This window comes from Carassius carassius, chromosome 5, assembly GCF_963082965.1.
Source record: "Carassius carassius chromosome 5, fCarCar2.1, whole genome shotgun sequence".
NCBI lineage: Eukaryota > Metazoa > Chordata > Actinopteri > Cypriniformes > Cyprinidae > Carassius > Carassius carassius.
In genome coordinates, this window is record NC_081759.1 from 31,458,030 (window position 1) to 31,474,516 (window position 16,487).

General features: G+C 36.3%; 1 protein-coding gene across 3 annotated transcripts; it reads left to right on the plus strand.

Moving 5' to 3' along the window:
• The first annotated feature begins 312 nt into the window (after positions 1 to 312).
• gpr107 (G protein-coupled receptor 107) lies at positions 313 to 16,248 on the plus strand. 3 transcript variants are annotated; one of them, XM_059550622.1, is made up of 18 exons: positions 313 to 456; positions 641 to 769; positions 1,010 to 1,060; positions 1,740 to 1,828; positions 1,936 to 2,078; positions 2,701 to 2,729; positions 2,819 to 2,875; positions 3,029 to 3,151; positions 3,252 to 3,385; positions 3,547 to 3,622; positions 3,843 to 3,916; positions 4,952 to 5,069; positions 5,189 to 5,319; positions 5,483 to 5,526; positions 10,529 to 10,578; positions 10,955 to 11,038; positions 12,465 to 12,586; positions 15,272 to 16,248. In XM_059550622.1, exons 1-18 carry the CDS (start codon positions 358 to 360, stop codon positions 15,360 to 15,362), a joined length of 1,644 nt encoding a protein of 547 aa, XP_059406605.1. In that variant the 5' UTR covers positions 313 to 357; the 3' UTR covers positions 15,363 to 16,248. The 3 variants fall into 3 exon arrangements, with proteins under 3 accessions (XP_059406605.1, XP_059406606.1, XP_059406607.1); XM_059550623.1 differs by having other exon boundaries at positions 2,704 to 2,729; XM_059550624.1 differs by having other exon boundaries at positions 1,936 to 2,043; positions 2,699 to 2,729.
• The last annotated feature ends 239 nt before the right edge of the window (positions 16,249 to 16,487 follow it).

Here is a 16,487-nt window from a genome sequence, read left to right on the forward strand (position 1 = left end):
AATATAGTCATAATTGTCTTAGTCTTACATTAAGTGATACAAGCTATTTCTATTGTTTTGTAAGAAGCACCGATATGAAAATCTGTGTTTTTGTTGTTTGTAAATGTATGCTTGTTTGTTTTTACTTATATGATATGGACCTGTGGGTCTGAAATAAATAATTAGTTGAATTGAAATATTATATAAAATCCAAATTTAGGCACTTTTCCCGAAGTCTTTCACTACAAATTTTAGGGTTGCAGCCATAGACATGTCTATGGCATAGACTGTATGGTTAGAGGGCGTCGTTTATTAAATATGTGAACCGGAAATAATAGTACGATTGACCTGTTCTTATTTTTTAAAGCGGTTTTTAAAATGGCGACCGGGAAGAGGTGTATGTTTACAGTTATTACTGCGATTATAACGGCTCTTATCATAGAAAGTCAATGTCGACTCCATCATCTCGTACTTAAGGTATGTGTGTACTGTGCTGTGCCTGAAATGTTTTTTATGAAATATTCGTATAGTCACTGTATTGTCGTCACTGTTGTTTAAAGCAACGGGAGCTGCCTTATCAGTCATACCGTTTTGTTGTTATAATGCAATTGTCATTAAACCGATGATAATTCGAACGCATCCGTGACTTGTTCCTTCTCAGGATGACATCCGTCAGCGGGTCCATCTGAACACATTCGGCTTTTATAAAGATGGCTATATGACTATGAGCATGAACAGCCTCAGTCTCAGCTTCACTGATGGGAAGCCGGACAACATTGACAGCTCCACGGTCAGAGTCAGAGTCAGTCTCTCTCTCTCTCTCTCTCTCTCTCTCTCTCTCTCTCTCTCTCTCTCTCTCTCCCTCTCTCTCATTTTATACGAGACCATTTCTCATTATAATTAAATTAAAATAAATGTATATCACCTGCAGTATGTTGATCATGTATATCTGACTGGGGTTCTGTATGAAATATATTTCTAATGTATTTTCTTTTATTTAAATTCATTTGTCTTTATTTATTTATTGCAGATTGGTTTTAGCCTAGATCGTGCAAGCAATAATGGCTTCTCCACATATCTGGTCAGTCTCTGCCTTTCAGTCCATCTGAATCTAATTCTGTGCTTTTGCTGTACAGTTTTGGTATCAGTGTTGTGTGTTACATGTGTCTGTAGATTATTAATGTTAGTATTGGTATCAATTAACCACTGTAACTTGGCAATCTCTGTCAGTTAAGGATTTAATAGCAGTACATTATGATTCATGCAATGTAATATGTAAACCTCGGCCACAGAACCAGTCATGAGTCGCACGGGTATATTTATGGCAATAGCTAACAATACATTGTATGGGTTAAAATTTTTCACTTTTCTGTGCCAAAAATTATTATGATATTAAGTAAAGATCATGTTCCATGAAGAAATTTTGTAAGTTTCCTACCATAAATATATATGTATTGCTGAGAACTTCATTTGGACAACTTTAAAGGAGACTTTTCTCAGTATTTTTATTCTATTCATTTATTTTTTTTTATTTTCAGAGAGTTGTATCTCAGCCAATATTGTCATATCCTAACAAACCATACATCAATGGAAAGCTCATTTATTCATGTATAAATCCCAATTTAATTTTTTTTTCCATATGACTGGTTTTGTGTTCATGGGTCACACATTAGATTAAAGCTAACATTGCGTTGGCATTCACTGTATGGTCTTTCAGTCAAACTGAGTCCGATAACCGATGACCTCTTTTAAACACGCAGGACGAGGATCTTGACTACTGTCCTCTGAAAAAGGATCCAAGTAGTAATTATGCAGGGGTGCTTCTCTTGCTGGACTTCAAAAATAACTTGTGAGTTTTACTATCAAAATTTTTTTTCTCTGTGTCTCTCAATTAAAATTAATTTGGAAGTATTATCCAGTTTTTGATTGGTCTGTCATGACTTGCAATATCCTTAGAGTGAGGAAGAAGACTTCAGCAGAGTCTGGTGTGTTTCCCAAAATCATACATGTGGTCCCCAAAAACATTGTGGTGGAGCAACAAGCTGAAAAGGGCCAAGATCCCCAAGACAAGGGACCAGATGATGGATCTGAGTCTAAAAGTAAATCTTTCTTATCTTGAACTGAATATCATATCATGGCACACACCATGTGTACAATTTCAAATTTGGGGTCAGTAAGATTTTGATTCATTGTAAGATACTTGTATTCAGCAAGGATGCATACATTTATAATTAAAGTAAAAATATTTATAATGTTACAAAGGATTTCGGTTTCAAATAAATTATGTCCTTTTAAATTTTCTCGTCATCACAGAATCCTGGAAAAAATATCACAATTTCTAGAAAATAATAAAGCAGCATAACTGTTTTAAGAAATGTTTCTTGAACCCCAAATCAGAATTTTAGAAAGATTTCTGAGGGATCATGTGACACTGGAGTAATGATGCTGAAAATTAATTTTGCCATCATAGGAATCAATGACAGTTTTCAAATATATTCAGAATCAGATAGATAAGTTGTTTTATAATTTTACCACATTTTTGATCAAATAAATGCAGCCTTGGTGAGCATGAGAAACTCTTCTTACAATAGTTTATAAATATTTTCATCCCATTTAGGTTGTAAGTGAAAGCCTTTTAACTCATACATTTTCAGTTTTGTTGTTGTTGCTTTTTTTGTCTACAATTCAATTAGATATTGTTTCTCTCCTGTTAATTTGTAGCAGGTTCTAAGTCCAAGCGAGATGTTGAGGTGAGATCTGTTTTTAATTTAGTCTGAAAATATGCTCTGAATAGGTCTCATTTCTGCATTAACTGACTTTAATGTTATTATCTCTCCAAAACAAGACAGAAGATACCTATCCTCTTCAGAACGAAGGCAAAATCTACTCGTTTCAGGTGGGACATGAAGTGGTTTTGCTAAGAGCTCATGGGGCTTTGAAGTACATCAAGCTAGTTCTGAACTGAAATAATACCTTGCCGTTTCTAGGTGTACTTCTTTGAACTTCTTTCCAATTGTGCACTCCACTGACTGACCTGTTCTTGTTTTAGTTTTACTTCAATGTCACAACGGATGAGCAGCAAGGCCTTTATAACTTTTATTTCTACAATTGCTACTCTATGCTAATAAACCAGGACAGTTCTTTGTCAGGCATGCTGCCTTTCAGCATTGATGTGAGTGTTTTTCTGAGTTCTAAAATACAGTATCCTTAAATGTAATGAAGTACAAGTCATACAGTACAAGTTTGTACTCAAGCAGTAAATATGATTTCAGATCAACATCGAGGAAAAGAATCCAGACAGCTTTCTCTCTGCAGGAGAGATACCTTTACCTAAGCTTTACATCTGCATGTCCATGTTCTTCTTTCTCATCGGCACGCTGTGGGTTCATGTTTTGCGTACACATAGGTAAGTGCTACAATAACAGACCTTATGTACAGTACATCTTCTATGTGATGGTTTACATGTTACAAGAAATGACCAGTAGAGAGCAGCAAAGTCTCATATGGTCTCCTGTTAAATTAGTAAAGCAGATTTTGTGATTACTATGTGTACATTTCTTTTTTTAGTTCTGATGTTTACAAGATTCATTGGCTGATGGCTGCTCTTCCATTCACAAAGTCCCTTTCCCTTATTTTCCATTCAGTGAGTATTTACCTCTTTGTTTTTACGTAAAGAACATTATTTTTATCCAAATCATACATTAAATTAGCAAACCTTATTAGTTTCACATAAACCTTTCAAATGAGGGGAATTTCAGATTTGAAAATTCAATTCGATTTTTGCTATGAATCACACAAAACTAGATGCCCAAGGCAAAAAGCAGGATTACATTGTTTTTAACGATTATATTCCTATTTTACAGATTGACTACTACTACATTTCCAATCAGGGCTTTCCCTTTGAAAGCTGGGCTGTGGCCTATTACATTACTCACTTGTAAGTTCATAAATATAAAGTGTGTGTGTGTGTGTTTGTGAGAGAGAGAAATGTAACAGGAAGACAGGAATAAGGTGAAATACTGTCATATAAGGTTAAAAAAAGACTGACGTATGTACAACACAACATTTAGAATCTGAGCAGATTTTAAAACACTAGGCATCATATACTTGCTTACTTTGAAAATGGTTACATGGTAAAAAACACCAACTGACTAAAGTTCAAACATTACTACACTCGTCAGTTTGTTTGAAACCCTTTAAATTAATTGTCTGAAGCTGATAAATTCAGAGTCTGTGTCAGTGCATTACACAATTCTATGTGAAGTCGATCGATTCTAACTTCCCAAAATCTACACATTGGCTTTGACTTTCAGCAACTAGTGGTGTTTCTAATGGAGACTGCTAGTTGACTACAAAGTCATGTAGTGCAGTGATTCTCAATCCCAGTCCTGGTGACCCCCCCACTCATCATATGTTGCTTGTCTCTCTTATTTAACACAACTAATTCAGATATCCAGCTCATTAGAAGAGAGCTCCATGAATGAACTGTGTTCTGATCGACATGGTCCCTACACAGTGTTCATTGCTCCGTACTCTCTGAGCACAGGAAGTCCATTAAAGTTTACTTCACTTCAGAACATTCATTCACGGATTTGAGCTACACCACGGCCTGCAAGCATCTTCACACACAGACGAAACTTACTAGAGAAGTGTGACATAATTATACTTTAAATAAATATTTAAATGCAAATTTAAATTTGAATGGAACATATACATTCCCTTTAAACGAAATATCCTGTGATTGCCTGTGAATAGAACAGACTTAAGTGATAAGAGATGCATACAAAATGTGCAGAGACCCACTGTATTCCAGAATTTTTTTTTGAAGAAGAAAAAGTTTGGTTTGTTGATTAGGTGGGTAGTGACCTTTTTTCTGTATTAAATCCACTGTACTGTTGTCATGATTTCTATAACAGTAATTCAGCAATATGAGTGGTTTGTTTAATTTTGCTGAATGTTTTCATTTGTGCAGACTGAAGGGGGCACTGTTGTTCATCACTATAGCATTAATAGGAACTGGCTGGGCCTTTGTCAAGCATATCCTCTCAGATAAAGACAAAAAGATCTTCATGATCGTCATTCCCCTGCAGGTATTGGTCTTTTATTTATTTTTTTAAAGAGAGTAGGTTGTCAATTACCTTTATAAGCTTAACTACTCTTCTTCTATGATAAATACATTTATGAATGTTACGTGGTCTTGTGATATCAGGTTCTTGCCAATGTGGCATACATCATTATCGAGTCCACCGAGGAGGGCTCCAGTGAGTATGGTCTGTGGAGGGAGATCTTGTTTCTGGTAGATCTGCTGTGCTGCGGGGCTATTCTCTTTCCAGTTGTCTGGTTAGTGCTCTGCATCTTCATGGCCCAGATTTAATTTTCTATACTATAACTGATATAATTTCTTGACTAATCGACTGATGTCTATTATATGAATAAATGGTAGGCTGTTCTGGCTTTTTATTTTTAGTAGTTTAAGTCTATAAACAATTTTTTTGTTTGATAGGTCAATAAGACATTTACAAGAGGCATCAGCAACAAATGGGAAAGGTATGTCAAACATTATCAGAGCACTTTCTGGTCAGCAGTTCATTCTGATATAAAACTTGATCATCACATGAACCATTATTTTTATTACCAGCTTTAAAAGACGTTAGTCATGTGTCACAATGTTTAAACCATTTGAAGTGAAATATTGTGGAAAGTATGTACAGTCGTGGCCAAAAGTTTTGAGAATTACATAAATATTGGAAATTGGAAAAGTTGCTGCTTAAGTTTTTATAATAGCAATTTGCATATACTCCAGAATGTTATGAAGAGTGATCAGATGAATTGCATAGTCCTTCTTTGCCATGAAAATTAACTTAATCCCAAAAAACCTTTCCACTGCATTTTATTGCTGACCTGCTGAGATCATTTCAGTAATCGTCTTGTTAACTCAGGTGAGAATGTTGACGAGCACAAGGCTGGAGATCATTATGTCAGGCTGATTGGGTTAGAATGGCAGACTTGACATGTTAAAAGGAGGGTGATGCTTGAAATCATTGTTCTTCCATTGTTAACCATGGTGACCTGCAAAGAAACGCGTGCAGCCATCATTGTGTTGCATAAAAATGGCTTCACAGGCAAGGATATTGTGGCTACTAAGATTGCACCTAAATCAACAATTTATTGGATCATCAAGAACTTCAAGGAAAGAGGTTCAATTCTTGTAAAGAAGGCTTCAGGGCATCCAAGAAAGTCCAGCAAGCACCAGGATCGTCTCCTAAAGAGGATTCAGCTGCGGGATCGGAGTGCCACCAGTGCAGAGCTTGCTCAGGAATGGCAGCAGGCAGGTGTGAGCGCATCTGCACGCACAGTGAAGCCAAGACTTTTGGAAGATGGCCTGGTGTCAAGAAGGGCAGCACAGAAGCCACTTCTCTCCAAAAAAACATCAGGGACAGATTGATCTTCTGCAGAAAGTATAGTGAATGGACTGCTGAGGACTGGGGCAAAGTCATATTCTCCGATGAAGCCCCTTTCCGATTGTTTGGGGCATCTGGAAAAAGGCTTGTCCGGAGAAGAAAAGGTGAGCGCTACCATCAGTCCTGTGTCATGCCAACAGTAAAGCATCCTGACACCATTCATGTGTGGGGTTGCTTCTCATCCAAGGGAGTGGGCTCACTCACAATTCTGCCCAAAAACACAGCCATGAATAAAGAATGGTACCAAAACACCCTCCAACAGCAACTTCTTCCAACAATCCAACAACAGTTTGGTGAAGAACAATGCATTTTCCAGCACGATGGAGCACCGTGCCATAAGGCAAAAGTGATAACTAAGTGGCTCGGGGACCAGAATGTTGAAATTTTGGGTCAATGGCCTTGAAACTCCCCAGATCTTAATCCCATTGAGAACTTGTGGTCAATCCTCAAGAGGCGGGTGGACAAACAAAAACCCACTAATTCTGACAAACTCCAAGAAGTGATTATGAAAGAATGGGTTGCTATCAGTCAGGATTTGGCCCAGAAGTTGATTGAGAGCATGCCCAGTCGAATTGCAGAGGTCCTGAAAAAGAAGGGCCAACACTGCAAATACTGACTCTTTGCATAAATGTCATGTAATTGTCGATAAAAGCCTTTGAAACGTATGAAGTGCTCGTAAAGTGAGTGACGTGACGTGACATTCAGCCAAGTATGGTGACCCATACTCAGAATTTGTGCTCTGCATTTAACCCATCCGAAGTGCACACACACAGAGCAGTGAACACACACACACACTGTGAACACACACCCGGAGCAGTGGGCAGCCATTTATGCTGCGGCGCCCGGGGAGCAGTTGGGGTTCGGTGCCTTGCTCAAGGGCACCTAAGTCGTGGTATTGCAGGTGGAGAGAGAACTGTACATGCACTCCCCCCGCCTACAATTCCTGCCGGCCCGGGACTCGAACTCACAACCTTTCGATTGCCAGTCCGACTCTAACCATTAGGCCACGACTTCCCTATTATATTATATATATAATATTATATTAAATATTATAATTATATTTCAGTACATCACAGAAACAACTGAAACAAAGATCTAAAAGCAGTTTAGCAGCAAACTTTTTGAAAACTAATATTTATGTAATTCTCAAAACTTTTGGTGACTGTATTTTTAATCTTTCCAAATGCTTTTCTTGGTCGTGTGAGCTGTCCTCTTTCACATTTGGCTGTTTTCTACATGCTATTCAAGAGACTTGGTCTTTATGGCTTGAAACTGAATTATGCTGTCTTCCAGAATACAACAGTTCTAGATATGGTGTGACATATGTTAACCAAATAGTAAATCCTGCAATGTAAATGCAAAATAGCTCTTACTTACAGCCTTAGTCGTTGTTATTTTTTTAAGTTGTTGTTGTTGTTTTAAAGAAATTAATACTTTTATGCAAGGCAAGGCACGTTTATTTACATAGCAAAATTCATATACAATGGTAATTCAAAATGCTTCACGTAAAAGAAAGTAAAATCACAAAAATAAAACGAGGAATTTACAAACTTTGAAAAGGACTTAGAATTTTTTTAATGGGGTTTCATAAACAGTATAATTCATAAAATAAAGTGCAATCAGTTTGGACATCACACAGTGCTCATTCAGTAAATGCACAGCTAAACAGATGACTTTTGAGTCTAGATTTCAAAGTGGCTGATGTTTTAGCACATCTGATCTCTTCTGGAAGCTGATTCAGTAAGGAGGATGCATTCACTCCATCATAAGTGACAGTAAAGACATTTATAATGTTATAAAAGATTTCCGTTTTGTATAAATGCTGTTCTTTTGAACCTTCTATTCATTTAAAAACCCTGAAAAATGTGTTCTAGTTTACACAAAAGCATCAAGCAGCATAACCGTTTCTACTGCGAAAACTAAGAAAAGTTTTAATGAGCACCAAATGGCTGCTGAAAATTCAGCTTTACCATCACAGGAATTAATTAAAATAAAATGATTTTTAATCATAACCATTTTTAAACTAAATTTAATTAAAGTTTATGCATTTAGCAGTCACTTTTATCCAATGCGACTTACAGTGCATTCAGGCTAACATTTTTTACCTACCATTTTTCACATTATTATAGTCTTTACTGTATTAAATGCAGCTTTGAAAGAGACGTATGAAAAAAAAAAGTATGACCCCAAATTTTTGAGTATGGAGATTTTTTCAAGTCAGTATATTTCAATGAATTGCCCATTATGAGCAGTAATTGTTTGTATTGATTTTGTGTTAGTATGCCATAAGTCAGATGAACTGATCCTAATCTGAAAACACTGATGGATCTAGTCGTCATTAAACACTGACCACAGTTAGTTGTCACGCAGGGGTTTGGTCAAGGTTTAGTTTTTCATTCCTTTGAGCAAACAGTGCATGCATGAAGTCTTCGCATCTGCAAACATTTGTTACTAAAATGAAACAACACACAGTATTTCTCTGTTGTGGTTTGATAGTTTTAGAGTGGAAAAATGGATCCTGCTAGAGATGCTCACATTGGCATGTGCTCTGCAGCTGAGCACTGTTGCCTGTTGTGACAGCAGATGCCAGGCAGCTTGCAAATGTCATAGCTCAGAGAAATCAGCCTGGGTTATGACTTTATCCTACCCACAAATCCAGGGAATGGGTAGACCGATCCAACCCTGCAGCAAGGGATCTCCGCAAATTCCATCATCTGTAAAAAAAATTCTGCATTGCAAGTTTAAATTTTCTCTAAATTTTTTTTTTTTTCTTAAATGTAAATGCCTGCATATCCTCATTCCAGCTTATGAGCTGAATTTTTTATTTCAGTGTGCTTTATTTGCATAATAATTTTAAAATAATGTTGCAAAGCATCAGGAAAAGGTGTTGTATAGTTGTAATAGTTATGGAATTATTGTTTAGCGAATTATTCTGTATCATCTGCCTACATTTCTGTGTTTATACTACTGTTCAAAAGTTTGGGGTTATTCATTAAGTTATTTTTAACTGTAATAATTTCATAATATTACTGTTTTACTATATGTTTCATAATATTACTATATTTTACTATAACTGTCCTTGAATACCTTTATACACTAGATACAATATAAATTTAAGCTGATATACTTTTAATCTAATTGTATCTGTTTTAGCCAGTTACATAAATAGTATTTAAAAATGCAAGCATTTAACTAGTGAAGCTTTGGAACAATCAGAAGTACTGGTCTCCCTGTTAACTATGTTTGTTGTAGGATTTGCTTAGAAGGCTCTTTATCCTTTGCATTGACTTTCATTCAAAAACGCAGAAGTGTTCAGATCAATGCTTTGAATCTTGCATATAAAACCCTTAACCTCCTGCTAAGAAAAAAACTCTTAATGAGAGAAGTACAGGTTTTGATGACAACTTCCTGCTGTGCATTATGCTTCTTAAATAGTTTCGGTTGCTGAATGAGGATTTTTCAGGTTGGTAGCCTGGAATGAATGTGTGCTGTCTTTATTTCATATCTTTGATGTGATCCCTGAGGATGTCTATTTTCAAGCTAACATGCTTACAGTAACTTTTTCCCACTGATATTAGATTGTATGAACGAGTAGGAGTGTGTGTGTGAGAGAGAGAGAGGGAGGGAGATCAGCACTTAAAATGAAGCAGGTTATTCCCTTAGCCCCACTGTTTGTGTCCCAATTTTTGCAACTAGAGAGAAAAAAGAACTCTTATAAGTTACAAAAGGGGAAATATTTAGGCACAATATATGATACATATATTGAAGCACCACTATGTGTTGCCTATTACAACTTCATATAATCCTATACGGAAGAGAAAATATTCTCTCCAGGCAATCACCACCCTTTTTTCCCTCTTGAGTAATCATTGTTTCATTGCTGCCTATCACATTTTTTTTTCTGCTTTCATCTTCTGCCTGTCGCTCGCAGGGCACAAAGATATACTCTTTGATTGCCTTCTGATTTTAACAATTTTCACAGCAGGAGCGAGAAGCTTAGTAATTGAAGCATGAAAGGTAAAAGGACAGCTCATCCCCTCTCTCACTCTGTTTTAATTGTAATGTTTGGCTTCTCTTTCCCTTTGTAGCTGCCATCAATCTGGCTCAGCTGAAACTTTTTAGGCACTATTATGTGATGGTATGTATACACTCACTGTCATTCTCACTTATATTCAGACACAGTGATTTTAAATGGACACATGCCTGGTGCCTGTCATGGCATGAGAATTATTAGTTTAATTAGTTTTGCTTAATTTGCTTGATTTAAGAACATCTGACAATGAGGAGTTCACTTTATCAATGTCTCATTTACTTATTTCATTATTGACCTAACTAGTCCAAAACCTTAGATACATTTCTTCTTTATTTTGTTACAACTCTTTGTTTGATTGTTAGTCTTTGTTAAATGTGATCAGTCATTTGAGACATTGAAACACAATGATCTTATCCTTTAGATAAGTATGTCACTCCTCTGTTGGTCTCTTTTCTTCTAACGGTCTCTTTCTGTGTCACAGATTGTATGCTATATTTATTTCACCCGCATCATTGCCAGTCTCATCAAGGTCATAGTTCCTTTCCAATGGAAGTGGCTCTACCAGGTGAGTGGTGGATACTCAAGCTTACAAAACAGATTTTACATCTGGCAGACAAGAAGTTCATGGCAACATATATGTAACATTTTTCTCTCAAAAATGGAAATTCGGTAATCATTTACTCGTATCATTCCAAATCTGTATGAGTTTATTTTATATATGTTTAACAAATATTTTGAAATCTAAATCTTTTTAAGGATACTGGTTATTTATTTTATACTATATATTTATATTTAGTCATTTAGCAGACACTTTTATCCAAGTGAGGACAACGTAAGCAATCAAAATCAACAAAAGAGCAGTGATATGCAAGTGCTATAACAAATCTCAGTTAGCTTATTGCAGATATGTGTGTGTGTCTGTGTGTGTGTATGTATATATATCTTAGAATTGATTTCCCTACTGTGGAAATCAATGGGGACCAACAACTGCTTGGCTTCTGTGTTTAAGATAAGAAAGAAACTTATAAAGGTTTGGAATGACATGAGGGTGATTAAATGACGACAAAATGTTTTCTGCAAAGACCTGTTATTCACACTATGTGCATGAGTCTGTGGGCGGGGCTAAACAGGCAGTGATGTAGAAGCAGGTGTTGATGATCTGCTGTGGAGGCAGTCTTTAGCCACAGTATTACTTAATAGAGTAGTACATTTCCCCAAGCTGTTAATTTGGCACACTGTCTTCAGTATAAGCTGTTTATACTGTCTAACAAGAAAGTTTTGAGTTCTGAAACTTATGGGATTTTTTGCTGCAAAACGACCTCTTATATGTCAAAAGAAACGGTTCATGACCCCTTTAAAACATGTTAAAGGAGTATGTAGTCATTATTAGCTTCACTAAGTAAACATGCAGCTTTGCCATTTTAAATGCAATTTCAATTCTCTATTTGGTTTGATTATTTGGCTGGCCAATGCTCAAACACCGTGAGATGTGAGGCCAAATATGTTTTTTTTTTTTTTTTTTTAATAAATAACACTTGACCTGAGCCCACCTTAGGTATCCTGGGCTACAATGTCGATTTGTGGCAGTAGTGCACTTTTTAATGTTTTGAGCCTACTTCAGTGGCTTTGTGAAGTTTTCCCTCTAATTCTTAAAATCAACGAGATCCCACTACGGTGTTACATTATTTAATTAATTGTATAAAAATCAGATGCATCCCAGTTTGTGTACTTCTGCCCAATTCTGTTCCATTCTTCAAATGCACTTAATTTAACCAAAAAATATATAATATGGATTGTTGAACACTTAATACATTTAACAGCTTTCCTTATAAAGCGGACTCCAGTGTTGGGTGACAAAAATAACCTTAGAAAATTAATACTAGATGACTGAGTACATGGTGCATAGGATAAGTGCATAGTGTGCACTTAATAATTCTTAGTAAAATGAAAAAGGAGTATATCGATGATTTTGTTTTGTTCTTTATTTGTAGCTGCTGGATGAACTGGCCACTCTGACCTTCTTCTTCTTGACTGGACACAAGTTCCAGCCAGCCTCCTACAACCCCTACCTACTGCTGTCGGTGGAGGACGAAGATATGAAGATGGACAATGTGTAAGACAATGTGAAAATGCAAAGCAACTGGTTCACATCTACCTTATTTTTAACATTAGAGTGGGCACTGCCATTTTACCTGAATACAAGCTTTTCAGCTGCTTCCACATGTTTTAGCTGCATATAAATGCATCATTCATTCATTCCACTTTCAGCTTACTTCCACATTGAAAAATATGGTGGATGTAAAGAAAGACAGGACATTTCAAGAACATTTCTGCTTTCCAACATTAGCACCTTGATGTGTTTTTATAGTACATAATTCTTTAATTTCAAAAGATCAAGGACAATTTGATTCCTCAAGATGATGGGACTCACTTACGGCACAGAGAGCCAGTGATGACAGGTGATTATAATAATGCACAAGAAATCATGAGACTCTCTCTTTTCAATAATAAGGGCATCTTTCTTCTATATGTGTTTTTGCACACAGCTTTTCTACATACCTGACCCTCTTGTATTCCATTACCAGCTGTGACCTGGTCACACGGACAGGCTTACAATGGTCCAGCCACCTGTCATGGCTCTAGAAGAAGCCCAGTGGGGTTCCTCCTGATTGGAGGACCTAGTAGCCTTCCTCATTACATGCCCTAGCTGAGAGCACCTGTCATGCCCTGTTTATTTACACACACACACACCCAAACATTTGCTGCTTATTTTGAAGCATTTTGAGTGGCCTCATCAGGTCAGATGATTCAGTGTGTTTAATGTCTTCGACTCTCCAGGCTTTGTCATTTTCCCCATCCTTGTGATTTTTTTTTTTTTGTGGCCTATTTTCCCCAAAACTTTTTGGGGTGATTTGTGGTGTGACCTGATTCAGCTGTCCTCATTGAGTCTTGCAAAGAACAGAAAAGATGGATGATGCTAACCACAAAAATAGAGAGGACTGCTCTCATGAGCATTCGAAGCTTAGGTTCAAAGTTCCCTGAGTGCTTTTATTTTTTATCATTTGTTTATATAACTTCCCATACATGTCCTTCTCCATTTTCTTTTTTTTTCTTTCTTCTTGTTTTAAAGAAGTCTTTAATGCTCACCATGGCTGCATTTATGTGATCAAAGCAGCAGTATTGTAAAATATTATTACAATTTCAAATAACAAAAAAATTACATATTGTTTTGCAAGTCAACTTATTATATGAAATAAGTCATATGAAGAATCATGTAGCATGTTTTTACTGTCACTTTTAATCAGTTTAATGTATATGTGTGTGTGTGTGTTTGTGTGTGTGTGTGTGTGTGTGTGTATACAGGTACACACACACACACATGTAAATGAAAAGAAAAATCAAATATAATTTACTGCTGTTTTTTAGATTATTATCTATACTCCATGGGTTTGTTGTTCATCACTTATTTGTAATGTGATTCATCTGGGAACTAGTAAGTTTTGGTCATGGAATTGAAAATTATATGGTCACAGTTGCACTCTATTTTAAAATATTATATAAAATCCACTTTAGCTATAAATGTGGTATAAATTGGGCATTTTCTTCTCAAATCAGAGGTACTGTTGTTTGTTACAGTTATGCCATAAAATGAAAGCGTTCTCAAAGCATTTTAGCTGCTCAGGGCACCTGTTAGCAGAACCTGAGTTCAGCAAAGTACTTTTTTTTTGCCATTTTCCACAGCCTTTATTTTGTGCTTTGTGTATCAGCGGTCTGAGGCTGCTGCTGAGTGGAGAACTGGACTGGTGCTGTGCTCTCTGACCGTGTGGTGAATGCCTTTACAATTACTTTGGAGCTGATCCCTGCTGTGATTCTGTTCTGTAGCAGTGGTTGTGTATAGCGTTCTGAATCTCTGAAAAATCTCACAACTAATTTTATTCTAGTACACTGTGCTCATCCATTGTTTTTCCTCCTCTTTGACATTTGACCTGAATTAAAATGGACCTCAAGTGGGTAAATGTCATGCTTTTTCAACAACAGTTGGTCCTCATACTGTAGATGTGTGGTGCATCTGAGCCGTGAACAGTTTGCTGGTACTAGTGTGGCCATATGCAGTGCAATTATTAGGAACAGAAGGGCAGAGTATGAACGCGTGTGAGTTTATGCGTGCGTATCGCTCTCTCTTGATCTCAGTTTTTGCTCAGAACATTCTGTCCATGTTTGCCGCTCAGAATGCTTAGGCAGTGAACTCAGTCACATTTTTATGGAAATGCTTGTATATTAATGATCTTTGTTTAGGTGATTCAAACATTTGTGGCCCAGTGGGGAAAGATTTACAAGTACAGTATACGCTAGGTTTAATTTGAGTTTAATTAAGTTTAATTACACATTTGTTTTGAAAATTGTTGCACAGTGTTTCAGATCTTCTTTGAAAACAGAAAGATTAAGAGATGATTTTTTGTTTTTAGAGAAACTGATTCTGTCTTTCATGAATTAAACATCAGTTGAATGCATGCTAGATCGCTGAAGGGCTTTCCTCAGAAAATTGGGACAGTCTGAAATTATTTGAGGACCTGTTTTTAGTTAGCTATTTCAGAACCACATTACTGACCAAGATTCAACTTCTTTCATGTCCACACTGAAGAAGCACATAACAAAATATGTTGTAGAAACCGTTTTAGCTCCAATATTTTATGGTTGAGTATTTAAACGTTCAGCTTCAAATGACAAATTATCCCTGCTTTTGCTACACATCAGAGTTTGTTTTTGTTGTTAATGTTGCTCTTCATTTTCATTTCAGTGTAACTACCTCAACAGCCATGGGAGAGGGCGTTAAGAAAGTGAAGAAACTGTCAAACGGCCCATCAGAGGAGAGGGAGAGTATGGCATAATGGAAGAAAAAAAATTCTCTGTCGGTTCTGTGTGCCTCGGACTACTGACGTGGGATATTCATGCGCAGAATTCCCAGTGGACCTTCTCTCATAATCACATGTGAAGATACCGCATTCCATATCCACATATATGTCTATCTCTGTAAATGTGGCACAGACAGTATGAAGAATTCACAATAAGGCACTCCATGATTTCTTTTGCCACTGTAGTTTTAATTGACACGCTTGATGCTGTGCTTTATTTTTATTTTAACTTGTGTGTGTGTGTGTGTGTGTGTGTGAGAGAGAGAGAGTGCAAATCTTTTTTTTGATTTGGTTTTCTTTTTTCTTTTTTTGACCTTCCTGCACATTGCTTGATCTTGGACACTCTGTTGCACTTTAACAGATACACTCTCGTCAAGTGAAAGCTTATGTGAGATCACTGCGATGTGCAGAAAATAGCTTGTCAGTGTAGTTTCTTTCTGCTATAATTTAAATTAAATTATTGTCTGCTCTGAGTTCTTAAAATGAATCCTTTTTATGTAAATATGCAGGCCCTTAAAACATACATAACCCAGATTCATGTTACAAAAAATAAGATGCACAGTATATTCAAGCTTAGTAAGATTTGATGACCGCTGCTTTGTATTTTCAATTTTTTTTCAGTATTTGTGATTTAATAAGTATGGATGATGATGGATCTTCACGAAATAGCTCCAGTGTGTCCAGAAACATGTATTTCAAATGTATTAAACGTAGATTAAAATGATTTCAGGGATCTTGTAATTTATGATGGCTGGTGATGCAATGGAAGCTTTTATTTTGATGTTTAATATTTTGCTAATTTTCAGTTATCTTTGAGCAAGCTTTATGAAATTGTGTTTCAGTATTAAATTGTGCATTGGTTTCCTTTGTATTTGTCTTTTAGATTTTGTTATAAGTGTGTAAATATATATTTGTATCAGTGTTTTTAAGCATTCTGTATACATGAAGATTTAGTTTTTCAACATAAGTAATACACAGGGTGGACTGGTATTATGTTAGGACAAATTTTCCACTCTTTACATTTACAAAAAGTGACCATAAACACTAATGTTCAGGCAGTATCTTATCATGCTTGGACACAGTAATCATTTGACAGCACTG